Source organism: Trematomus bernacchii, unplaced genomic scaffold, assembly GCF_902827165.1.
Source record: "Trematomus bernacchii unplaced genomic scaffold, fTreBer1.1, whole genome shotgun sequence".
NCBI classification, from domain to species: domain Eukaryota; kingdom Metazoa; phylum Chordata; class Actinopteri; order Perciformes; family Nototheniidae; genus Trematomus; species Trematomus bernacchii.
Window position 1 is genome coordinate 6644640 of NW_022987582.1, and position 26871 is coordinate 6671510.

At 39.6% G+C, this 26871-nt stretch overlaps 1 protein-coding gene across 2 annotated transcripts; it reads left to right on the top strand.

Moving 5' to 3' along the window:
* The first annotated feature begins 78 nt into the window (after positions 1 to 78).
* Positions 79 to 26871, top strand: mtbp (MDM2 binding protein). 2 transcript variants are annotated; one of them, XM_034127305.1, is made up of 23 exons: positions 79 to 236; positions 690 to 773; positions 885 to 958; positions 1307 to 1455; positions 1593 to 1651; positions 2967 to 3111; positions 3638 to 3752; positions 6770 to 6886; positions 11340 to 11434; positions 11665 to 11731; positions 11944 to 12061; positions 12602 to 12775; positions 14680 to 14793; positions 16352 to 16516; positions 18708 to 18801; positions 18889 to 19047; positions 20897 to 20992; positions 21150 to 21413; positions 21536 to 21654; positions 21867 to 21979; positions 23592 to 23705; positions 26271 to 26336; positions 26421 to 26871. In XM_034127305.1, the coding sequence occupies exons 1-23, from the start codon at positions 170 to 172 to the stop codon at positions 26457 to 26459; spliced, it is 2607 nt and encodes an 868-aa protein (XP_033983196.1). In that variant the 5' UTR covers positions 79 to 169; the 3' UTR covers positions 26460 to 26871. The 2 variants fall into 2 exon arrangements, with proteins under 2 accessions (XP_033983196.1, XP_033983197.1); XM_034127306.1 differs by having other exon boundaries at positions 14683 to 14793.

Genomic DNA, 26871 nt, shown 5'->3' on the forward strand with positions numbered 1-26871 from the left:
GCAATGGCGCGCACTGTGCTCTGGTGTCAACATCCTGTACTTTGTATATATTACAGAAGAAGAAGAAGCGGTGGGAAATTTGACATTGCGCGAAAGGCTGTTGTTCACAATTGAACGATATTTTAATACAAGCTAACATTATTAGTGAAAATACTGATGCTTACACGACATGGACCGGTACGTTTTGATTGTATGCTTTGGGCAAACTGACGAAGAGCTGGCAGAGGAGAATACATGTAAGTTACTTTGATATAATCTAAACTGCAACCAAGTTGAGTTAGCCAGTGGCTTGAAAAGTGTTCCAATACATGTAGACACCTTTATCAACAACCACACATGAGTTAACAAAATATAGTATCTGTAAATATCAAGGCTACATTTTTAACTGCTTGTTTCAAGAAAGTTGAGTCACTTTCTGGCTTATGGCGTTAAACATTTAAGCTACACAGTAAAAACAGTCTACTGTTTACAGAAAAAAGGACAATGTGTGACGTAATTTAAGTCTTAAAAGTTGGTAACTGACAGGAAATTGAAGGAGGAAATATGTTACCTGCATACAGTGCAGTTTTCTTAGATTTCAGTATGTAAATTGACAATGGGTTAACAGTTGGTGCAACAAATTGCTTATTTTAACCTGCAATTTAGCAGCAGTCTGCTTGTGATAAACCCTGAACTGTCATTGTTCACAGGTCTGGAGTCAGTGAAACAGATATATGACAAACTTGTGGACATCTCAACCCAGGACTCAGTCAGAGGAGTCTCTGTATTTCCAGGTAAAGTAAATTGAGCACTTTGGGCCTCTTTCACCCTGTGTGACCTCCAGACATAAGATATGTTATTTCACAACGTTCCTCACTTCTGTATTTCTTCTGTACACTTCCCAGCTTGTTCTCTCAGTGGCAGCCCATCAGTTCAGAGATGGCACTTTGCTGTGCAGGCTTACCAAGGAGTTACGCAGGTGAGACATGTGGAAAATGTAAAACAATTTGACCTTAAACATGGTTCATGTTGAAAGGAACCAAACTGGACACAAATGCCTATGTGGCATAGCCTTTTTTCAATGTGTGATGCAGTAATTGCTTGTGAAAAGATAAGTAAAGTATCAATTGTTAAAAAAAAAAGGCTGTTCGTGATAATTCAATCAGTTTTCAAACTTGACACAATTAGGTGAGTGAGTGAGTGCTAAATATGATACCCTTTGTAGTAATTTCATGGTTATAATCATATGGAGTGCTCCTGTCTTGGAAGGTTATGTGTCAGCCATATAAAACAACCAATTTAACCTTCTGACTCTCCTGTTTTGTAGTTTTGCAGCTCAGACTGGGAAGAGCTGGGGACAGGCCATCAGAAAACTGACAGTGAAGAGGAGAAGCTTTCTGCTGTGGAGTCATGTCTCAGCTCTCTGAGAAATCAGGAGGCATCAGACCAAAAAGCCGACCAGCCGTCACCAGCAGAGTGAGAGACAGATCAAACCTTTCTCTTCTTTATGATATGACATCTTAGGTTCATGTGTCTCAATGATTCAAGATCCAGTTGTTACTTTTGTCCTGTTGGATTGCAAGTTATTTTCTGATCTGATCTTTATTGAGCAGGCTGTTGGAAGAGGCTGCTGAAGGACTGCATCTCCTGACAGACAAGCTTCCACCTCCAGGTACTGCTGAGCGCTTACTTTCTTTAAATACTACACCTTTCTTAGCCGCTATGAGTTGAGTCATATAATACAATAGTAAAAATTGTAACTTTGGGCTCAGTTGGTACTGTTGAGTGTGTAGTTGGAATAATACAAATACATGAACATTACTTTTATTCAATGAATTAAAATGAACACTCTCCTCATCTAAGAGGTTGAATCCAAAATGCTTTCTCTCACAACTTCTCAGAGGATTTTGGTTGTTGTGATGAAGAGCAGGGCTAGATAGTTTCCCTTTATTTTTCTTTAATGAGGAGAACAACAAATGTGCAGTGTACCGAGGGGCCAACAGTGCAAGAAGTTAGTTTCTTGCACAAAGCAATATCTCAAATGAGGTTGCCTATAACATGGAATTAAAAACGTTTTAGCAAAGACAAATTCCTCAGCTATAGGGATCAATTCCAATTTCAAGCAATTAGGTTTTGGAAATCTGCCTGCTGCAGCCCTGTAGAAAAGGTGCTACCCTATTCTATTTAATAATAGGCACTAACTGCTGGGTACATCACTACTTCTTCACATTTCTGCTCTGTTCATTTCTTAAAGAGCATTTCTTACACACCATCTTTGCAGGAGTTCAGGAACAGTAACCTTTCATTTGTAGCTGCCCAAAGAAGCTGGAGTCACTACTGGCTTCCCACTTAAAAAAACATAAAAACATGGTGTCGATCCAGGGACTGGGTATGAGCCTCAGGCTATCTCCCTTTCAATATGTTTTAGCCTGACAGCTACTGCTTAGAGCTAGAAAACAAATAACTCCTGGAAAAGAAACTGGTGCATTTTGTCAGATAATTAATTAAATGTTACATTCTGTTCTTGTATATATCATATTATATATGTGTATATAGACATCTTGCACTATTTGTATTTTATTATATATGTTGCATCGTTGGAGGAGCTCGAAGATTTTCATTGCCTTTTTTACACTCTAGCTTATGTGCATATGACATTAAAACCTTTGAGTCTTTGAATCAGAGAAGGAGAAAGTGTTGAGAATTTGGCTACATTTGATTAATCACATAACTAATAACCTAATGTCAACGTCATTGAGCCACTGTCTATGTGCTGACCTGTATGTCAGATGTGAGAAATCTTTGTCGGGCTCTTTGCGTTGTCCTTTGTGTGTATATTCCTTTTATTATAAAAATGAATAGAAACAAAGAAAAATGATAACTTATCAGCCCTTGTTGAATCTGTAGAGACAAAGAAAAGACAGTAAATATTTAATGTATTCCTCTGTGGTTTGTCTCATGTACCCCCCCCCCCCCCCCCCCCCCAGGTAAAGCCCTGCTGGATGTGCTGGTGCTGGGCTCTACAGAGCAGGCCCCTCCTGTCAAAGACCTGCTGCCCCTGCTGGGAGCCCTCAAACACATGTCCCGCTGGCACGCTGCTAAGATCACTGTTGTCACACAGCACACCACGGGGTGAGGAGACGAGAAATACTCAAGCCTTACATTTCTTCAGAGCACAAAGAATATGATGAAAACACATTGAAACGATCCAACAGACAGGAACCTTACTAAAGTCATTGTATTAACAGGATACATTTACATTGACTCTGTTTGGTTGTCAACTATAAGTTAATGGTGGTGTGCCAAAAGTAATAACTTGATGAGGATTGCAAAAATGGCAAAAAATGCAGCAGTGTTGTGCGAATTTGCAGATATTATTATTTTTGCTCCCAGTTCACCACTAGGGGGCGAGAGAAGAGTAACGATGAGCAGGTCAATTACAGTAGGACTAATGCCTGAATAAACTAAGAAACATTTATACTCCCTTTATTTAATGGCAAAATAGCTTCAACAATTATTAATTATATCTTGTTGATGTATGTGCTTAAGTGGAGATTTGTCAGGACTATTTTTCCATTAATTACTGGAATCGTAAATAAAAATCCCATGAGTTCCCCTGTGCTCATCATTGAGTGATCGTTTTCTTTTCTTTTTTCAGGTGGCAGAAAGCAGCGTCCTACCTGAGTGCTGCTCTGGTGGAGCCTGCTGCCCTGCACAGCTGTTTGGACCACAGAGAGCTGTGGAGGGGGGGCCTGGTTATCAGAGAGAAGAAGGTAAGGACCGTAGTTAAAGAAATGAAGTGAGCATGTGAAGGAACATCCAGGGAACACATTTATTTTTTTGCATTATTTAGTCTCGTCTTTTTGACTTTTTCATGTCTTTTATACATACATGTAAACATGTGTCCCCTCTGTGGAAAGAGATTCTGAAAGTTTCAGGAAAAAAGATTCTCTCTCTTTTTGTCCTGATCCATTTATATAAAAACCTGTCTGAAAATGAGCTGATCAGATTTTGGCCACTTAATGATGTCATAAAGATTTTTTGGCTTGTGTAACCATTAGCCAATCACCAACCAAGGTAACCCCCCCCCCCCCCACCTTATCACCTGAATCTCCTCCTAGAGCACCATTGTGTTCTTTTTAACCAAATCTCTCTCAGAGGGGCGTGGGGAGTGGCTCCTTATTTTCATCTAAAGTAACAGACAGAGAATCAGCACTTTTGGAACAGGGCTGAAACAGAGGGGATTATGGGATGCTACAATGATCTGTTTGGTATTTGGAGCCAAACACTTCAGAGACATGTTTTGCATATATCTGAGACCTATAATATATTGATGAAAAACAGTACAATAGGGGACCTTTAATGTAGAAAGATAGAACTAGAGAAAACATTTACTCAGTTGAACCTACAGCAGTATTCATTTTTTTTAAAGAGACAGGTGACACAGGACTCTGGGGCGGCCAAAGAGATCGGCTTATTAGAGAGAGGAAGAATACATTTGTATGTGCATGACTAAGCAGCATAACGAAGCTACTGGTCATGAATAACAAGGTTAAGACTTTTAGTAAAATGTGTATGTGGGTGACAGCGCTTTTGCATGCAAAATAAAATAAATGCGAGATTACTGTGTGAGTCTTTGTATATGTGTACTTATGTAGTACAGTAGGTACAAGTGTGTGTGTGTGTGTGTGTGGTGTGTGTGTGTGTGTGTGTGTGTGTGGTGTGTGTGTGTGGGTGTGTGTGGGTGTTGTGTGTGTGTGTGTGTGGTGTGGGTGTGTGTGGGTGTGTGTGTGGTGGTGTGTGTGTGTGTGTGTGTGTGTGTGTGTGTGTGTGTGGTGTGGTGTGTGTGTGTGTGTGTGTGTGTGTGTGTGTGTGTGGTGTGTGTGTGTGTGTGTGTGTGTGTGTGTGTGTGTGTGTGTGTGTGTGTGTGTGTGGTGTGTGGTGTGTGTGTGTTGTTTGTGTGTGTGTGTGTGGTGTGTGTGTGTGTGTGTGTGTGTGTGTGGTGTGTGTGTGTGTACTGTCGAGTGCGTGTGTGTGTACTGTCGAGTGCATGAGAAAAATCGTTGTCCTTTTGAACTTACCTGCTTCTTTGCTCGGGGCTTTTTATTATGAGCAGAATTATCAGTAGCTACCTGGGCTCAGCGAGAGGCGGTGGAAAATTCAGCGTTTCCTTAAGAACCTTTTGTACCAGAGATAATCTTGGAGACCTGATTCAAACCTCAGTGTGTGTGTTCCTTTATCTATTTCACATGAAGTTACTCGGGTGCATTTTCACACCTTTTCTTTTAGAAATTCTAGAATGTTTGACTCTTTGTGAGATAAGTCTCTCTTTGCTGCTGAATGAATCTAGAGGTATTATTATAGGTCATGGAGGGGTCATGGGAAATGGCAATACCTGGCTGGTCTTTCCCTGTCAGAGCCGACACAATACCATGTACCGACTTCACTCTGACTCATCCTAGCTCAGAGTCAGGTGTACTTTAGCACCAACAGACAGGCTGTGAACCTTTTAAAAATAATAATTTTAATTAATAAAATGAAGTAGAGAAATAGAAGTATGTGGTGTGAAGGGGCAGTAACGGTTTCACTGCTGATGGAACGAGGATGGATTATCACTTCTAATGCTCTGCAAAAAATTCAAGATCACCTGGAACACCTCAGTGTTGCTCTTGAGGCTGAATGGGAAACAAATTCTTGCAGCCATGCTCCTCAATCTTGTTTTGGAAAGTGATGTTTAAAAAAGGTTTTGTTAATATATTCTGGTTTCCACGCCATTTTGGCCATGAATTGTTCTTTATTTCCTATATTCCTGCAAGTAGCTTTACACACTGCCCTTTAGTGTCAAAGTGAATAGGCTGAGGTGAGTTGATAGCATTTTTTTGTTGCAACTTTGGAGATTTTTTTTTCTCATTAGGCTGAAACTCTTGCTGCTGCAGTAGTTTTCTGCCTCTGGACAGAATGGGCCAATTTTGTGCTATTCTTCCAAGTTTCTCTGGAGAGAATCAGCAATCTGTTTCACTATGGAGTTTCCCTTGATATTTTGTTATGGAAATAAAGTTCAAGAGGCTCAAAAAATTATAAAATAATGATATCATATTTAAATCAATTGCTGTTTTTGTGTTATACCCTGAAAATGTTTAAAGCAGAATTCATATTTTTTTGGCTATTCGGGAGCAGAAGAGCAAGTTCTAAACATTACATTTTAAGTAAAGTTAGGGCCAACTGGCGACACTATTGCATGCTTGAGAAGAAGTTTTCTCTTTTCATCGTCGCTTTTCTACCGAGCTTTGAGTATGCTGAGGGCAGCATGTAGCTTTTCCTTTACAAAAGTGACCTTTACTAAGTTACTGCCTTCAGACGAAAGTGGGCTCTGGCAGTCAGTCAGTGAAAACTTCACAGTTGGAGAGCCGTGGAACAAAGAACAAAAGTGTGTGTGTGTGTGTGTGTGTGTGTGTGTGTGTGTGTGTGTGTGTGTGTGTGTGTGTGTGTGTGTGTGTGTGTGTGTGTGTGTGTGTGTGTGTGTGTGGTGTGTGTGTGTGTGTGTGTGTGTGTGTGTGTGTGTGTGTGTGTGTGTGTGTGTGTGTGTGTGTGTGTGTGTGTGTGTGTGTGTGTGTGTGTGTGTGTGTGTGTGTGTGTGTGTGTGTGTGTGTGTGTGTGTGTGTGTGTGTGTGTGTGTGTGTGTATATTTTTGTGAATACATTTCAGAACACGCATGACGGTCTGTAACATCATTTATCAAAGAAAAATGTCCACTATATGACCTTTTTTTCCCTCTGTGTGTTTGCCTCAGTATGTGTCAGAGCTCCGTTTCGATGGCTTTTCTCTACGCTCTCCATCGCAACACAAATCAGGGACCAATCTCCTGCAAGCTCCCGACACCACTACAGACCACAAACTGCAGTCTGAGGTGAGTCCTAACCCCACCACCACCTCTCACGTCGTTATTTTCCAGCCTTAAGCTTTCCTGATGTTTAATTTAACCCTAAGCTCACTTTGGGAAACTGTTCACACTTGAATCAGACTGTTGCCATCCTCTAATGCTCAAGTATGTGTGATAGCTGGCCTGAATATCCGAGTGAATTTCCCCTTGTTTCACGGGGGTGTATTTTGTTTTGTTTTGCCTCAACCAATCAGTAGCAAGAGACAGAACCGCCCAACCTGCATTGATCAAAGCAACACTGAAGATGTTATTATTGTTGCTAAGTGTGGGTCCCCTTTTGGTTTGGATTGTGCATACACGATACATCCTGCCACTTGTTTCATGCCATGAGGTAACCTTTTTTTAACATTTTCCATCTCATCCACATTTGGCGCCTTTCTTCTTTGTTATTTTTCATGGGTGTAGCTTAACAAGAAGATATCTCCACTCCAATCCTACAAAGTATTGATTTTTTAAGGTTGAATGTTTCTCCCACTCGGTGTGAACAACAACAGATCTATTTGAATAGCTACACAAATTGGAGACGTGGGCAGTGATTCAAAGGTCTGGACAAAGCTGCATCTCATTTAACATTTCCAAACACCTCAGGGAGCAGAATGATCGGGTTTAATTGTCAGACAACTGCATTGTGGTTTCAAAAGTCCAATTGTGTGCCTCATTATTTCTTGCTTCTTCCTCTGTGACAAAGCTTTGTTCTCCCATGTGCCAGCAGTTGTCTCAAAGTAGCAAGCAGTCGGCCCGGCCCTCCATCCAAGTGTTGTCAGTGAGGAAATCTTGTTTAGAGCAATACAATGTGTTTGAGATTGTTCATCTCTACAGCTCAAAAGATGACAATGATGATGTTATGACTGTGTGTCTGTGTTCCTACACACTTTAGTGAAGGTTTTGATTGACAGGATGTTGAGTAGCTAATGAATGAATTTACATTTAGAGGAGGACTGTACTCTTAACCCTAGTTCAAGCCACATCTTACCCCCAAGCTAAAGAGTTGAATGAGCTGCACAGAGTCCCGGCTCCTAATGATTTCTGGTAGCTGGAAGGAGATGAGTTCCCAAGGGTCACTTCCTGGTTGCCCTTTAATCAAATATAGGAACCTGTGAATGAAGGACCACCAGTCAAACATTCAAATGTATTTTATCTGCCGGCCCATGATGACCTCGTAGCCACAAACCAGTATTTTAATATAGATTCATCATCTCTTCACGGAAAGCCAATGCCGAGGGGGTTTAACAGAGGTTAATCTGTCAACTACAGTCACACGTCGCTTCCCAGATTTTCCCTCATCTTAAGTCCATCCATCTTTCACCAGACTTTATAGATGCACAAATCAATCGGCCACCAGTCGAAACCAGGCAGTTATCAGCTGATAAGCCATGACTGATGACTGGATGATCAGTTTCATGTATCTGATTTCTTGCTGGCCGAATTTACACATGTGGCTCTATGATGGAAATAGTTATGTGGTATAGAACTTTATACTATATTTAAACTGTCGTTTTTTAGAGCAGATGTGCTGTAACCCTCAGCTAACTGTTGTAGGATGTTACTGTATGATCTTAGTGTGTGTGTGCTTCTATGGAGAAGTTGTTACGTGTTGGTTGTTTGCGTGCAGTGTAAAGCTGTTCATTTGTATAAACATGGGTGTGTTAGACAAGGTCTTTGGAATAGTTGGTATACTATAGGCTGTAATGTATTTTCTTATTTAAATTAATATCCAAAACAATAAAACAGAAGCTATGCCAAAGAACTTATGATATGCAGTCTATACCACACACACACATAGCCTGTATGCATTAACATTAATATCATTAGCATTACATATGATTGGTTAAAAGGATGTAGTAAAGACTAAAGAATGAACTATTAGACAGGAGTAGCTGTAATAATGTGAATTATAAGCAATGTCTGCTTTCTGAGTTTGTGTCTGCCCACAGATAGTTTGAGTCTATCTTGTTGTGTGTGCTCATTATCCAAAACAGAGTGCCACATATAAGGTGTGTGTGTGTTTTTGCATGCTGCTTATTTACAAGTCTATGGAGATTGAGCGAGTGTGTGTGTGTGTGTGTGTGATCTCATCAGATCAGTGTAAAGAGAAGCAGATGGTGGTGATTGTCTTGGCACACAACATAAAACAAATATCTCTGAGGACAACAAAACTATCACATCTCCACTCTGCCGGGATAACTGACTTTAAAATCTAAACTATGCTCAGATAAAAACGATTAGACGTCCTCACTGTCAGGAGCAACACTCGGGATCATTTCTAACGCACACAGAGGCTCTGTGTGTGGGCAGGAAGCAAAGGCGTGCTTATATCATAAACTTGCTATATCGTTATCTATCACAGTAAATTAATGTAATATTAAATCATAGTTTAACTATTTTAGGTTGTGAAATCAATATATGACATAGTATGTGCAATAAATAAATAATATGTGTTTATAGCTAATGTAGTAGATGAATAACTTCACAAACCAAGGAACCATTGCTGCAAGATTGTTGCTAGTATGTAGAAGAAAAGGTTTTTATTTTACAATGATGATGAAAATGTTGTTTCTTTAAGAGTTCTAGTGAAAAAGTGTTACATTTTTTTGACAAAACGTAAAAAATAGTTATACATCCACATGTTCGAAGTGAATACCTCTGAATATTATACCACAGTTACTTTTCAATTCTTCTTATTTAGTTCTTCAGTGAGCTGTTTTTATAAGGAAAGCTTTGTATTAATGGTGAATGTTCTGCCGCAGAGTCCAACTGCCCTATAGCGAATTCAAATGGTGACATTTGGTCTGTCGAGTGTCCTTTCTAAAAACACCTCAACCCTGTTTGTCAGGGAAAGGAAAGGGCATTCATGTTGCACTTTGTTTTGAGATTAGAATAATATTCTGGCTGGAACATTTTCTGCATTCAAAGTTTTGCACTTCCTGCACTCCTAAACCGGAGTAAAATCTTGTCCCCACTAGGGTTGCAAAATTCCGGGAATTTTCAAAGATGGAAACTTTCCATGGGAATAAACTGGGAATTTTCAAAATTGAAGGTTGGCTCTTCATAGGGAACTTAAATATAGTTGGGGAAAGTATATTTCATAATCTTGACTAAAACAAACAGATGCCATTCAAGTACACTTGAATATCCATGCCATAGCACACTGCTTACTATTGAGACCACACCCCCTACAGGCACTGTGCATTCCTCCATCACATGCACAGATGAGTAATATTTAACTCAACATTCCTGTTTTCGTTCTTCAATGAAACAAATAATTGTTCAATAAAATAATTAAAACTTGTTCTGTTCTACTTAAAAAATATATATATTAAAATAAAAAAAAATCTGTTGAAATGTCATGTTTTTTTGTTTAATTTTGCATCGAATATTTCCAAAGTTCCCCAGCTTAACTTCCCATGGAAACTTTCCGCCCCTTTGCAACCCTAGTCCCCACTTGTTTTTTGAGGAAAAGTACCCAGGACAATAGTACAGCAATCTATGTAATTATGGATCATATGTAATGCTCCTGCTACAAAAAGCAGCAAATCATGTTGAAATGTACAAAAGAACAGGCATTTGCAATTTTAAACAATAACTAAAGGACCTTTTCTTGTAATGAGGACAGTTAAATGTCAGAGTTCACTGCATTATTCAGTCTGTTCATTATGTTGAGCAAGAGAGTAATGAACTTAACCAACTAGTTAACAACACTTGGCTCTGCGTTCATTAAAATCTTCATCTGCTCTTAATCAGTAAGAGTCTATCAGAAATAGGTCGGCACTTCTCAATAAATGATGAGAGAGATTTCAAGCTCCTTTCCTTGGTATTCTTGTACATGCAAATGACCTGTTTCTCCATGTGACAAATTATTTTAATATATTATTGATTTTCCCACAACTTAATGAGCTCATGGGAGAAGTAGGACAACTGGAGACGGTTGAAATGTAGGGCTTTTCAAAAAATGTGTACCTGATGGGTTCCTGAGTGGAATTTAAATATCTTTATGTTATTTTTCTGTTGTTGGGCAAGAGATTTGTAGTCTTGACCTTTAGCTGTTTAAACTTGTTATGGTCATTTCCTCTCTCGTCTGACATTTGATCAATTAAACAAGACGAAAAAAGGTTAATTGATAGTGAAAATTCGTGTAGTTGCAACTCCAGTGTCTTCTGTTATTGTCAAGTAGGTTTAACACCAAGAACAGCTCAAGGTTTGCTGTTCTGCTCAAGGACACTTCTGTTGTATTAGATTCTTTCAACTGCTGGATAGTCTCTGAAGCTGCTGCCTCACAAACCACCATCATTTATTCTACATTTCTCTTTTTAAATGCTGTGTCGGTTGATAACCCTGTTGTTTTTCCTTTTATCCTCTCTTCTGTCTATCTTTCTGTCTTTCCTTTTTCTCCTCCCCCACCCTCTGTCTGCTGTGTTTGCAGGTCTTCCATTACTACGCACCGGCCTTAGATTTGGTTCAGTTGGTTCATCTGTCAGACCTGCCCAGCTTTCTGATGTCCACAACCCAATTTGAACTGTATCCTTTCTGGTTAGGTTGTAATTGAGTGCGTGTGTGTCTTGGGAATCAATGCAACATCCTGCCTTCCTCTTGAATTGACCCACTTCAGATAACCTGATTGTATTAAAGTTACATAATGCAGCTTCTAATGTTTTTACCGCAGCCCTCTAAGGATTTCCTTTTCTCTAAAGGTAGTTTGTAACACTTTCTCTCCAATATTGTATTGTCCCTTCACCACTGAAAAACAGAAACCTGTCCGGGAAGTCCATGAAAGCTAAACTTCTGTTGGACCAGCTGAGGTCACTGCGTGGAAAGGTATCTGCTCCTAAACAGTTCTCTTGTATGTGCCAATATTGGAAACCATAAAACATTGTAACTTTTGATTTCTTTACTTTAGTCCCCAATCTAATGTGTACATGTACAAAATACATACAAAATAACAGGCATAAGATAAGGCTTCTGTATGATTCATTAGATTGAGGGACTGTGTGAGTGTTTATGTTGATCAACTATGTTTTTATCTCCAGGTTGGCGCGTTGTTCAGCTTGTCCTTGATAATCACACCCATCGCTCAGCCGGCAGCTAGCCAGCTCAGCTCCCAGCGCTGGAGAGAGTCTATCGCCAGGAGACCAAAGTCCTTACCTGGTAAGAAAGACTGTGTTTTTAAAAAGTGATTTTCATTGCCTCGTTAAATAGATGACCGTTTGGCAACAGCAAATAGGAGCCATATCTCTTCCGTAGGGAAATAAATTGGACTGCACTGATATAGATAATAAAGCCCTCCGTTGGGAAGCAGACTACGAAGTGGAACTGAATCAATTTGGAAAACACTGCTGACAATATCAGAAAATAAAATTCACGAGATATAACTCGTATAAACAAACCCTTGGGTACATTGGATTCCTTTGGCAAAGGATAAACAATAAACATAATATTAGGGCAGCAAGGATTAGACTCTTGATCAACATTTTTTAAGTAAGGTATAAAGTAATATTGTTTGGATGAAATATGAATACAAAAATAATATAAAACGCTTTCATTGCAGCAGCATAGTACAAAAACATAATTAAAAACAATCATACTTAGAGTGAGCAGATATTAAAACAATAATGAATTGTTGTTGTGGTGACAGAAGTCCCTTCTTGTGGTGGATGAACTCAGTGTAATCTCTGTCTGTCCCTGCAGTGCCGGACGTGGAGCTGCGAGGCGAGAGCGCTCACTACCTCCTGTTGGTGCAGGGCTCCGATAACGCTGGGTCGGGAGGCTGCAGCGCCAGGATGGTGCACTCAGACGGTCAAATCAATGGAGCGGCTGCCATGGCAACCGTCTCCGGGTTTCTCAGGGAGAAGTCATCATCAGGTATATTATTTAGTTGTCATGTTTGTCGAGGACAGTCTTTGTGTGCCACTTTGACACTATCACTTAAATTCTCTAAAACTTCGATCTGATGGTCTTTTTGTAAGTGAGTAAAATAAGACAATAAAACTGTTATCTAACTCAATCGGATCACTCCAAACGACAGGGGTATCCAGAGTCAGACACTGTAGGGCCCAACTCAGGTAAATTCAATGAACCTTTGCCATTGGCCCTCTGCCTCTTTTGTAATAGCATGTGACCTAAGATTTTCATTGACATATCTACACTGTAGCTATGTACAAATGACAATAAAAGCCTTGAGTCTTGAATCTAATAAGGAGCTTCATTTGCCTATGATTTCCAAGTCGTTTAAAAATGTTTATTAGCAATGGCCATATGGTCAGAATTGACTGAATCAAATCAAATCAAATCAGGTTTTATTTATAAAGCACATTTTAAAAGCGATTTTTGGTCGAGCCAAAGTGCTGTACATGTAATAAAAACACATTACTATAAAACACAATAAACGACAATAAATTACAACAGATATAACTTAAAAAAAAACAAAATAAGAATAAAACACACGGAAAAGTCAGGAGTCATGCTCCGCTCTAATTAGAAAGCCAGAGAGAAGAAGTGTGTTTTTAATGTGGATTTAAAGACTGAAGGTGTTTAGTCACACTCAGTGAACAAATATCTGCACTTTGTTTGTGGGTTCAGATCGTCTTAAGATATGACTCAAAGACCAGAGAGTCTAACTTTGATGCTAAGGGTTTAAACGGCCTTAATGTCCTCCCATGTGCTGTGTGTCACACATTGTTTTTCTGCCATGATGTAAAGAAAAGCCTTTCAGGTGTCTAAAGCAGTGCTTCAACTTAATTAGAGAAGAAGCTCTTCTGGCGTCATTGACAGAGGGTCGTCATTGTTCGTCAGGCTGACCTGTATCATATCCATTGTTTTTCCTCCCTCTTCTCACACATCAATGTAAAGTTAGTACTGTTCCCTTTAGGGTTTCCTCTTATTGTCACTGAAATAAGAACAATCAAAGAGCAAAGGGTATTTAAGAGATGAATTGAAGGAGAGAGAATTAAAGGTGGTGAGAGGAACTGAGCGGATGTATAGATGGATGAAGGGTGAACTGGATTGCTGAAGCAAAGAAACGTGCTGGTAATGGCTGACTAGAAGTACTGACACGTAAATATTACAGTTTGTTTTGTTCTTTAAACTAAAAGCTTCATTGTTCTTGTTCTTTATGTGATATTCAAGAGACCTACTGTGATGTCTCCTCCTGAGAGTTCCCACTGTTGTTAACATTTAATGCAACCTTCAGGAGACATTTTGGAAATCCTTTTAAACTCAAAACAAGACTTTAGAAGGTTATATAACTTTAGCAACGACAGCAGGGTTTTTAAATAAAAATGAAGGTCTTTAAATGCACAGCTAAGGGTTGTTGCACCTGAACAAAAAGCAAGAAATACTCCGTATACCTTGTGCCCTAAAATAATGCTTTTAGATCTGTTTTTCCAACAAACAGCTTACACATGTAGTTAATCAACCATGAGTTTACTGCAAAGTAATGGAGCGGCAATCTCTCGTTTTCTTCGTTGTTCACTCATTTAGTTGTCCTCAATCATCCTACTGACACCTCAAAATGGAGTGGTGTAGTTTATGAATCATTGGTAGCAAACTTGCCTTTATTCTCTCTCTGACTCTTTAATCTTTTAGTATATCTCGAAGATTTTTCTATCAACTATTTCTATGTAAACTGAACTTTTTATATTGTTTTCAACTCTCCATCGCCCCTAATCCAACTCAAACATGTCTGCAAGTTCCTCACCAAGTTTCTACGCAATCGAATTTTGCAAATGATTCTCTTTTTGTTATTCACTTCCTCTCTGTTTGACCAGCAGGAGCCGTACAAAGCATCCTCTCCACGTTTCCCTGCCTCCAAGGAGAAGGCCTGCTGAAGAGGGAGAGGAAGGTGACCCAGGTCCAGACACTGGTACTTAAAGAATACCTCAGTAAGTACATTTAAAGATTCCTGAAATTAAAATCAGATCACATAATGTACTGCAGTTCTGAGGACAGGAAGTAGGTGGTGTGCAAGTTAACCATGAAGTAGGAAAGTGCTGTACTACAGTGTTGTAGTCAAACCAGTTTCATCTCTATTTCTGTTGCATTTTAGAGCTACCATCAATCTTTTTTTAATTGCTTGCATGCTAATGTATGATAAGAACCAAGAAAAGCACCTTGAGCTTACTAAGATATGTCAATCAAACTTTGATGCCCCTAAGCAGTATGGGATATGACCTCTCACAGAACAGTAGAGGAGAACAAAGTTTGAGAGTGTCATGCCAACAGACTTCTCAAATTACATGCAGTTTTTACCCTTCTGAAAACCTTTTCTTCTCATCAGGGAACATTTGTTTGGCAATGAAAAAAACGAAGGTACTTTTTACTCCATGTTGACTTAACGACAACTTGGTTGACCCTGTAAAATGTTCAGAGAAGGTTTTCACAGTTTGATGGGGATTTTTTGAGAAGAATGTATTATACTGTCATTACCAACTGTCCACCTTTTTCAGCCAGCTTTCAATAAGGAAAAACAGATAGAGGTCCTTAGTGTTGATTCCTTACATACATTCAGATGGGATCAAATGTCAGTCTTTAAGAGTCTGTTCTTTTGTGCGTGTGTGTCCCAACTGTGTCAATCAGAGCTGCCTGAACTGTCGTCAGTCTGAACTCTCAGCAGCTCTCAGCAGCTCTCAGCGCAGTGTGGTGCATAGAAGCACTCTGTGGAAATGTCATTATTTTACAGACACACATAATGTCCCCTTGGCTGGCGAAGATAGTGAAACACCATTGAAATGGAGCCAGATTAAAGCAAGTGAAATTTCTCAGACTTTAGGAAAAGCAATAGGGCTGTTTTTTGAAAAGGCCGTGAGCAGAATGAAGAGTCCTAACAGACCGAAGGCCTTAATGAAATGCAGTGCAATATATTCTGACTTGGCTTTAAATTTGGGAAATGCATGGCCTTATAAGTGGCAAAAGTTGAAAGTACTTCACTGAAGTGCCAAAGGTTTTTCTGATTATGTGGAACGTCACGTGTGATGAGTATGCAACCTGATGCATCGGCATGTTAAGGACTTATTCATTTATAATTTTCTTCACTTTAAGATTCACTTGTTATCCCCCCTTAACCATTTCTAATAGGCCTACATAAGATTTTAATTAAAACATTCCACAAGCCTGAGTTACACAACAGGTTTAAACCAGAGAGGATCATTTGATTGAAGCAAGAAGTTTTCCTGTTTTTTTCAAATACATCTTTGGAGTTTTAGTTTTGAGTTAGAGTAGTAGTCAGAGTTTGTCCTGCAAGAAATACTTTTTAGTTACTCCTTACCTATAGGTCACAAAGAAAACATAAAGAGTCTGAGGATATAAAGACTATTGTTACATAATTGATTCATATTGAATACGGTCGAGCCAAGTTTCAATCAAAGAAGCTATTGGTTTCCCAGTCAGAGACAACAAATCCAAATGTTGCCAAAATACAAAGCAGTGTCTGTTTGTGTGCAGGACAGAAAGAAGAAGCATCAGGCTCGACCTCCGTACCCGTCAACGACCTGAAGGTGATTCTGAGTGTGGCCAGGGAGCAGTATCTGAAGATGACTGACTCCACTCTGCCCAATGCTGCCACCTGTCTGACAGACGCGCAGGAGAGCAAAGCGGCCAAGAGCTCAGGTATGGAATTTTCACATGCTTCAAAGATGCAGTGTAAAGGTACATGAACACATGTGATTCTAAGTAGTCTCATTTCTGAAACAGTCCACATGATGTCCCTGTGTTTATGTGTATCCTGCACCTTTCCTGTTCTGTATTTAGTTCTGCAGGACCTCACATAAAGGATATACTTGAAATTCGTAAGAGGTGAGCAAGTCAGCTTCAGAAGCAGAAGTGATGATCGATGTAAACATGTAGAGATATTTATTTTAAAGTGCACATCAGGTACTTTTTTCCATTATCCCTGCCCACCCCCTGCTCTGGAGATGGGAATGTCAGTTACAGCAATGCAACAGCTTCTGCAATCCATTAGGATTGTCTCATGCATTTGTGTATTTGCGTTGCCTAAAGGTGTGAATGACTTTGTGTGGGCTTTCAAATCACTAACAGGGAGCTCCAGTCTCTTCATATAAAACACTCTGTCATCTGCCCGGTACACCTGCTGTATATACTTTCATCATATTTCCGTCCTCCTTGAGATAACCTACAACCTTCCTGTCTAAACAAGAGAAAAATGTAGTGTGATTATTTCCTATGTCTGCCAAAAGCTCAGTTCGTTGACCTGGCTCAAGTTGAATTTGGGATAACTCTTCCTCCATTACATGGTGCCCATGTTGCCTGTGTACTAATGTCTTAATTGTAACAGATAATGCTGTCTTATTAATATCTTAAAGATTTTTCCTGGCAGTTCTAAACTCAATTTCTTTCAAGGCGCTGTAAATGCTCATCCATCAGCTCTTTTTAAATGATTGATCTCATTTGTGCTCCAGCTTTTTGGGCAAGCATTACCAAACAGGGTAGAGCCTCTGAAGCTGAAAAGTTAGATTGTTTTGATCATGTCCATAAAAAACAACTAAAGGCTTGTATACACAATTGAACTTCCTATTTAGACTTGAAAAGTACTTTAAAATAACTGGGCACAGAATACTTTCTGTCAATAGCTGTTTCACAATAAACAAAACCATATGATTGCAGTTTCAATAAAAATCAACCTATCAAGGTTTTGAAAGAGAGGGAGACAACTAATCAATGGCCCCATCCCCATCCCCACAATCACAGAGTACAAAGGCACATTCTTGCACTTTATGGCTGTCCCACTCTCAATTTGTGGGGCTCTCGGGCAGACGTTTTGAGGACTTTAGCTGAGGGTATAACCTGTGATTTATAGGATATATTACATAGCGAGTTTATTCATTAACCATTTTTTTCATTTAAAGGTCACCTATCATGCAAAATCCAATTTTCATGTCTTTTATACTTAAACATGCGTCCCCTCTGTGTAAAGAGATTCTGAAAGCTTCAGGAAAAAAGATTTGCTCACTTTTTGTCCTGATCCAGTTATAAAAAAACCTGTCTGAAAATGAGCTGATCAGAATTTGGCCACTTTATGATGTCATAACGATTTTTTGGCTTGTGTAACCATTAGCCAAGGTAACACCCCCCACCTTATCACCTGAATCTCCTCCTAGAGTAACATTGTGTTCTTTTTGACCAAATATCTCTGAGGGGCGTGGGGAGTGGCTCCTTATTTTCATCTAAAGTAACAGACCCAGAATCAGCACTTTTGAAACAGGGCTAAAACAGAGGGGTTCATGGGATGCTACAATGCATGATCTGTTTGGTATTTCGAACACTTCAGAGACATGTTTTGTATATATCTGAGACCTATAATATAATGATGAAAAACTGTATAATAGGGGACCTTTAAACTTGCTTGATGGTGCTGTTAAATAGCATCACAATATAGGCTAATACAGACTAAAATAAGTACATTATCACCTCTTTTCCACTTAGTAATGCATGAACATGGAGGATTTAATCAAGCAGGCATTTTATTTTTCAACATTAAATAAAAACATCTTTTGACTTTGTCACAACAATGTAATATTGTTCTTTCCTATTTATATCACTTCAAGTCCTTGCTGTCTCTTTTACTCAAGCATTTACCAGCTGTAATAAAAAAACAAGGGCTTCAGGCTTTAAAGAGGATATTGGTATTGTGCCAATTTCTGAATTACTCATATTTTCAATCATTAGCTTGCAGACAAATAAAAACGGTTTCATGTGAGACCAATATTGAGAGCGACTGGTTCTTAGGAACAACATAATTCAGTGGGAACGACGACTAAGTCTTGATATTTCTTCATTGCAGTTTTTCAGACCATTTCCCACCTGCAGTCTGACTGGCCTGAGAGGAGCGTCCTTCACAACATAGAGAACCTGCAGAGGAGCCGACAGAAGAGGAGGTACATGAGAGAGAGATAATAGACACATGACAACTCTGTGATCCTAACATAATGTATTTGACTTAAAATGCATGTTGTATGTGTTAGATTTGGTCTGCTAGGTCCAGGCTCCAGTGACAGTCTGCTGGGTCCTAAAGACAGTCAGAAGAGCTCCTCTGCATTACTCGACGCTAAAGAACTTCTGAAACATTTCACATCTGATGGCCTTCCTACTGCCGAGCTGCAGCCTCTGGCTATCAACAGAGGGTAGGTTCAGTCCTCTTTTCTGCCTCCATCCATTGCAATGACTGAAGCCCATACATATAGTGCAGGGGTATTCCGGAAAATTCAACGAGGTCCAGTTAGAGAAAATCTCCCCATGCAAAGGTCCGGAACATCAAAATGTCTAACTTGCTTTATGAATTAGTGTGATATATATTGAAGTAGCCTGTAGCTTTATCAACGTGTGCATGTAATCAACAACTGACTGCCAATCAAATAAAGCAAGTACAATTCAAAAACAACAATATTTATTGTCAATTAACATTGAACTATACAGATATACAGTAAATACTGTGGATATGTGTAATGTTCCTCTCGGGCTGCATTTACAAATAAAATAGAGAAAATAAATAAAATAGCTTTTGAAAATGTGTGCATCTTAAAAGTGCTTAATTTTAGATAAATAAAGTGTAGCAGCAGCTTGAGTTTCTCTTTTTTTCTTTGTTAACCGTTTCACATCATGACTTAACAGTGTCAGACGATTATAGAACAATATCAGTCTTTACACATCATAACAATTTATCATAACAATTGAACAGTTTTAAAGTTTCTCTTTCTTTCCCTCTTATATTGCAGTACATCACTCACTTTGTTTTATTCAGTGCGAGAATTGAGCTTGAGCTTGTCCTGCCAGGAGTTTAGATCTGGGCTGAAATGGTGTCAGGGCCATTCTCATACACACATGCAGGTGCTCATTGGTTAGCCTCGGTTAGCCTGCCCTGGAACGACATTTAGTTTTAATTTTGATCCTGGTGGACTGATCATATTGGGCTCTGAGACTGCTTATTTTTTGTGACCTCAGTTCTGACTTGAGAGGGAATGTTTGGTCAAACACTTTGTGTTTTGTCTCATAGTGGCATTTGGCACTTTTAATGAGCGCCACGGTCTCTGAACAAATGAGACACACTGGCTCTGTGCTCGCAGTGGGCAGGATGAACATGAATGAGTCCACTCAGGGTTAAAAGCTCTGTTCTCACTGTCCACTTTCCTCTTCTTGGAGAGCGCCATGTGTAATTATGTGTCTCTCCCTGTCTGCCGCTAACACGCCTGTTCACTCTCCTCTCCGCTTCTCTCCCTGTATCGCTAATTATTCTCTTCACTCACTTTCCTCTCTGCTTCTCTCTGCCGCTCTCTCGTCTCTTCTTCTGTGTTTCTCTCCCTGTATCGCTCACTCGTCTCTTTCGCCCCCTGTCCCTCTTCTAGCGGTTAAAATAGAATCGCCCGTCAAAATTGAATTCCCCTATTAATGTATTGATTATAGGTCCGGGTGCGTATAGGTCGGCGCCTGGGTCCGGATCCGGACCGCGGTCCGCCTGTTGCCGACCCCTGATATAGTGTAACCAGGCCTTCACACAGGCAGATTAATGAGACAAACAAGAAGACACAGGCAGACAGAATCACAAGCAGAGGACCAGACACAAAGATTGTTATGAAAAAAGAAAAAAAAACATTAAGGAGGGTAAACAGTGTCTGTGTTGTTTTAGGGTGGTCCTGAATGACAGTTAATGAGTCCATAATGAGGATTTGATTACGACCATTAGCCTGCCACAGTGAGCTTACAACCTTTTTGTAGAAAAATTATTGAGATGGAAAACAAATCATTACTCTGCAGCAGAGCACTCTTCAGTTAGTGCTAATAATTATGTCCGAGCAAACGGTGTGTTTTAATTAGTGACATTTGTATTTGTGGTTTAATAAGGGGTAAACAAACACTGCCTTTTCTTTGACAAACTGTTTTGTTTCTCCCACCCTCTCTCTTTCTTTTTTCTCGGTCCCCCTACCCTTCTCCCCTTCCCCTACTCCTCTATATCTTCCACCTTCTCTTTCTCTTCAGTATTAATGCATTTCAGATGTCACCAGACCTTTCTCCTGGAAGAATCAGCCAGATGCCCTTCAACCAAGTCTCAGTGTCACATTACCATGGCATAGAGTAAGTTCCTATAAACTATAGAGCGACCTTCAGCTGAAATGATATTTTTTAATTGCAGGCAACTATTAAAGCTTTATAATAACTGGCAGAAACACAACAGTCACTAGGCTAAATGTCTTCTGTGTTAAAATGATCCTTTTATTTTATTTTCTTGTAGATACTGCCTGGACAACCAGCGGTCCTTAGACCGAGATCAGGGCTTTGTTAAACTCCAGTCCCGTCTGATTCGGTACGAGACCCAGACCACGTGCTCCAAGGAGCCCTGTGCCCTCCCCTTCGCCCTCAGCCCCGCCCCCTCCCCTGCTGTCATGTCAGAACCAGGAAGTGTACCGGATGGAGAAACTCTGCAGAACGCTGATGTAGCGCGACTTAAGCGCAGTTCGTGGGACACGGACATTGTCGGAGGTTATCCTCGAAAGAGGTATGACCATGGTGTTTGCTCCTAGTTAGCAACAAGAATTATTAGATTGACTGGATTGTGGTTTATGGATTGTAAGTGTTAGCAATGTTTACTAAGTTTGTGTCTTTGTGTGAATGATCCAGGCTGGTGAAGTCGGAGAGCAGCGAATCCCTCTGTTCTCAGAGCAGCGGCAGCAGTGGGACACACCCGGTCATCAGGTCTCTACGACAACAACCCAGCAGATCCAAGTCCACATCCTCAGGTAAACAAAAGCTTTGGGATTCTGTTTTACAGTGGGTGGTAGGACTACTGTTGGTACTGCATTTTCCACAAAATACTATTCAAAACACAATTCATTCCCATCCCCAGAGCAGAGGTAAACATTACTCTACTTCTTGTTCTAATCAAACATGCCTTTGTCATGATGGTAGTTATAAGTAGAGTTATATTAACTTTCCTGACATTACCCCCCAGGTTTGGTGACTCTTCCCTCTGCTCACAAACCTAAACCTGAGCAGCTGAAGACACATCATGAACAAACAGAGGACAGCGCTTCCAAAGAGTCACGCTCCCAGAAACACAACAGGGTGAGTTATCCTGTGTGTGGGTGTCTTATTTTAAAAGGGATGATGTGCTGTGTCCCAAAGAAAATAGGTAGTAAGATTACTTCATACAATGGTTGCCCTGGACTTGGTACATTACAAAAGGAAGTAAAGAATATATTGCAAGTTTGTACTCAACATCAAATACACTTACGTAAACAACATGAGGAAGAATGCAAAGGATCGTTATTGAAGTTTCAGGTTTCCTCTCAGTCATAACAAAGGCATGTTGTTTCCTTTTCACCTAATTTAATGTTTCAACACCTTTTTTAAATATCAACGCTCCAGTAACATGCTAATGTTAGCATTGCCTCAGTATCTGGAGTTAAACACAAAAGGAGCCTTGTTTGCTGGACAGCTGTGGTTCCTCTGCTTTTGTTTAATGGGTAAAAGGATAAATCGCTGAGACTAAAAAAATAAAGCTGCTAATGAAGGCAGGGGCACTGTGTTGTGTTCACGGTGCCATCTGAAAAGTTGGTTGTTACCAGCGGCATGTTTCACCTCTGTATAAAGTGAAACTGGTATACTGGCACACTGCCTAATGATGACGAACTTACTGTACAATACCTTTTATCACATTTTAATGATGTCGCCACACCTGCAATTCTTCAGCAGTGAGTCAAATGTTTTCATACTTTTAAGTAAAAAACCAAAGTAATAAATCATAGTTTTTTTTTAATATCCACCTTAAATTTAAATAAACAGTTCTTTAATGGAATCAACAAAGTGTGTAATGTTTCCACTTACCACAACAAACTACATACAGACAAAACTCTCCGTCTTTTGAATAGCACTGAAAGTTGTGCAACAGCTCCAGTTTAGATAACTGCTTTATGTTTTGCATGTGATCACTGTGAATGTGTGGGCAGCATTATAATGTCTCCACTGAGGCACTTTAACGACTAAACTATTATCATATCACCTGCTGCCTGCCTCCACAGGCACCAGACACTCGTTTCCCTCTTGTCTTTTGCATATTTGTGCAGTATAGTGTGAAATGACAAAAAACATATGCGGATACATGCATGATTACACACACACACCATCCCACACACACTCACACCGTTTCTTTTGTCCCACGTACAGCTCACAATCTGCATACCGACCTTGACTTGTTCTGATTCCTGATTACCATGCAAACAGGCTTATCCTCCAAACTGAAGTAAAGGGAAGAACAGTTGGCCCCATTCAGAAATAATGATAGCAGTTTATTCAGGACAGAGATTAAAAGCTGCCTTTTTCCTCATGAGGCTGAATGGCACAGATGATTCCTCACAATAATGTATGATGTTTCATCACAACAGTCGCTGTGACAAGATTAAAGGCAGATTTATTTATTTCAGGAATGTGTTTTCCGGTAAAATAATGGTACGTTTGTAACTCACACTGTGAATGCAAAGGCGTATAATTCTGTGCAAGGACGTCCTCCAAAGTCAAGACTATTTGACTTCTCTTCCTTTTTTTAAAAGGAAGCTGTGCTAAAATGAGTTTCTCTGAACCTGGTTAGCGTCTGGTGCTGAGGGAATAAACACAATTCTATTCAATGTTTTTACGAGTGTATTAAAAATCCCTGTCTGTTTGTCTTTTGTGTGCTCAGATGCTGCAGGAGGTAGTGGCTAGAACAATCAAACACCATGGGATCGCTGCAGAGCATGAGTGCTTTGTGGCCTGCAGCAAAAGGCTGTTTGATATCTCCAAATTCTATCTCAAGGTTAGTCTGTGAGCTGCCCACACACGGTCAGCGCTGTCCTCTCACTTTGATACTTTCTTTATCCGTATACTCCTATCCTATCAAGGACTTGTACTGCGATGTTGACCATGTGTCGTGTCAGAATGCTAATAGGAACAGTTTGAAGACAGCCTTTCTGCTATTATTGCCGAAACCCCATATTTTCATGTATTCTCTTTTGTGCCTCCTCGTAAATTGGATTCAGGTGTTTTTGTCTGATAGAGTAAAAATAATGGAGAAAATAAACAACTTGCCAGCAGTGCCGGGGAAATACTATAAAGTTGTTTTCCAGAATCACGTCATTTTATGATATACTCTTATTTGTTATATAATATAAACATGATCAATGCTGTATTAGCCTATATGTTGTTGTATCTAGCAGAGGTAGAGCTCATATATCTCCTTGTTAGACGGTTGCATATTGTAGGAGATGCTTGATTGTTTATTTTATTCTACGTTTTATTTTTAAGTGTTTTTCTTTGCCTGTTTTTGTACACATTTGGCAAAACTGAATGCACCATGCTTTATAGGACAAGCATGCACCGGGGATGGTTACTACACTCAAGAAAAGATCAAACATTTATTCAGGGAGAATGGATGTGTTTAGCCTGCATGTCATTCATTTCTGTGGTGCATCAGCTGTTGGTTTGAAATGGTTTTCATTATACACAAATAGGTAGTTTGATCTATTGGAACTCATTGAATGTTTTGCATGTAAAACCCTAACCAGACGTTTTACATATAACTGTCACACATATATAGTGGAAAACAAAGTACAAGTACATCATTTCCCTTTAAAGTGTAGGGAAGATAACAGAAATGGAAAAAAATTATTTTTAGTTTCCAGTGTTTCCCCTATATACAAATAGCGGCGGCGCAGCGCCGCTATTTGAAATATGCGCGCCGCTGAAATATGCACGCCGCTGCTAGGGGGCGCCAGCCAGGTACCCAAAAAAATATATATATATATATTTTTTTTTTTTTCCTTTTTTTTTTTTTTATTAAAATAATAATAAGTGGCGACCCTTTTTCATTTTTGATTGTTTGTTATGTGTATTTGTAGTATTTGTGTTACTGTATGTACTGGCAGGGCCGATTTTTGGCATAGGGCGCCAGATCTGGGGGGTGCGCTGCGCTGGTAACTCTGGGAGGGGAAAAAACGTTTTTGACCGTTGGCGCTCATCCTAATTTTCGGCCTTGATGTAACAACATTCATAATTAAGTAAATGTAACACCCTTTTCACCCCGGTTACACTTTTCATTTGCCCTGTACGATGTGCGCTGTAAGTGATGAAAGTGGGGGATGTTGGCTTATCAGGCGCCCGCAGCTCACAGCCAAAGTGCGAGCGTGGGAGCGAGAGAGCGAGCGAGGGAGAGAGAGAGAGGGCGCACCGGTACCGGCGCTGTTGGTATTAGAATCTGGTGCTAGCTGCGCTAACGGATATAAGAAGTAGATGTTTCTACAACCAGGGTGGAGGAGAGCTCTCCTGTCAGACTGAGAGGCTCAGTGAGGTAAAGGACTCTCTGAGTGTTTAGAGTTCATTTTAGTCTAAGTTATCTCAGTGGGTCTCAAACAAATATGTGTTTACAAATTATGTTAACACATATTGCCAAGGCACTCCTTTATAATTATTAGGATAAATAAAAACAGGTTAGAAATCATTCCAATGTATACTATAGGACAGTAAACCAAAAATATCGTTTAAAGTTCGAGAGATACAAAAATATGCATAAATAAATAAATAAATGTTAACTAGGTAAAATAAGATATGAATGAACAACAAAAATAAAATAAGTTGCATTTATTTGTTATGTTCATATACTTATTTGATTATTAAAATGTAAACCGATCTTTTTCATATGTGTTTAGAGTTGTACCCCCTAGATCAGGTCTCTAGTAATTGTGTGCTCAAAGTGCACCAGATTGAAGCATTTTACTTTAAAATGTTCAAACAAATCTTCCCGGGGGAGCATACCCCCGGACCCCCCTAGAGGATGTGATGTCCACCCCCCAATTAAAACATGTTCATACAATACTGAATATATTTTAAGCCATTTTGACGTATATTACCTATGTCAATAACTTTCTGTTTTTGTAGTGTATTTGTCTTTTGTAGAGATTTTTCATTTATTCTTTATATATAAAATCTCGCCTAGGGCAGAGAATAGGCTAGAACCGGCCCTGGTACTAGGCCTCAAGAGCCTTTCTTGTGCTGGCAGACACATAGAAACAAATTGGCGGGGCGCACTTCGCACGCGCACACACTAAAAAATTCCATGCGCTCCGCGCTCACATTATGCTGGGCCCACGTGCCTTAGCACAGCTGCTATGACTCCATCCTACGGGAAACACTGGTTTCTTTACTTGAATATAGTATTTAGATAAATGTACTTTCTTTTTTTCTCACTGCTGTTCTACATGAGTCTCTTCCCAGTTAAAATGTGTCAGTCAGTGACATAAAACATTTGATCTGTATGATGTAAACCCCATGCGATTTGACTTTACTGTCAGTATGAGTTATTTCCCCCTCTGTTGTTTGATCCCAGGATCTGAAGACATCTCGGGGTCTCCATGACGAAATGAAGAAGGCAGCCAGTGGTAATGTTAAACAGGTAACCACACCAAACACCAAAAGCTCTCCATCTGTTCGTTGCTCTGAACCTGGACCTGCTAAAAGTTATTTCCTCTCGTTTCAGGTCGTTGACTGGGTGTTGGAGAAGACCTCAAAGAAGTGAAGGCGGTGTCGAAGAATAATTGGCGAAAAACATATTTATTTTTGTTTTATAACAAGGGTTTCACCTTTTTAAAACAACCTGTACCTGTTGTCTCATTTTTTGTTTTTAAGCCTTTTTGATTAGATTTAAATTGTAACGTTAAGCCTATTTTAATGAACTCAATCCTTTATTTAATGTTATTGTGTCACTAAGGTGGTCATGCAGTGACATATATTTTGTAATTGTTGTTGTCTGTGCATATATATTCTGATATACTCCAACAGCATAAGGGTGTCTTTTCTATGAAGCAACAAGATTTTATATAATTTTCCCACTTGTTTGTTTCTAAATACTCTAATATTTTATCGCTTTATAAATGTACATATATTATCTTTTAACTTTCTGTTACATAATAAAATATATGTTTTTCTTA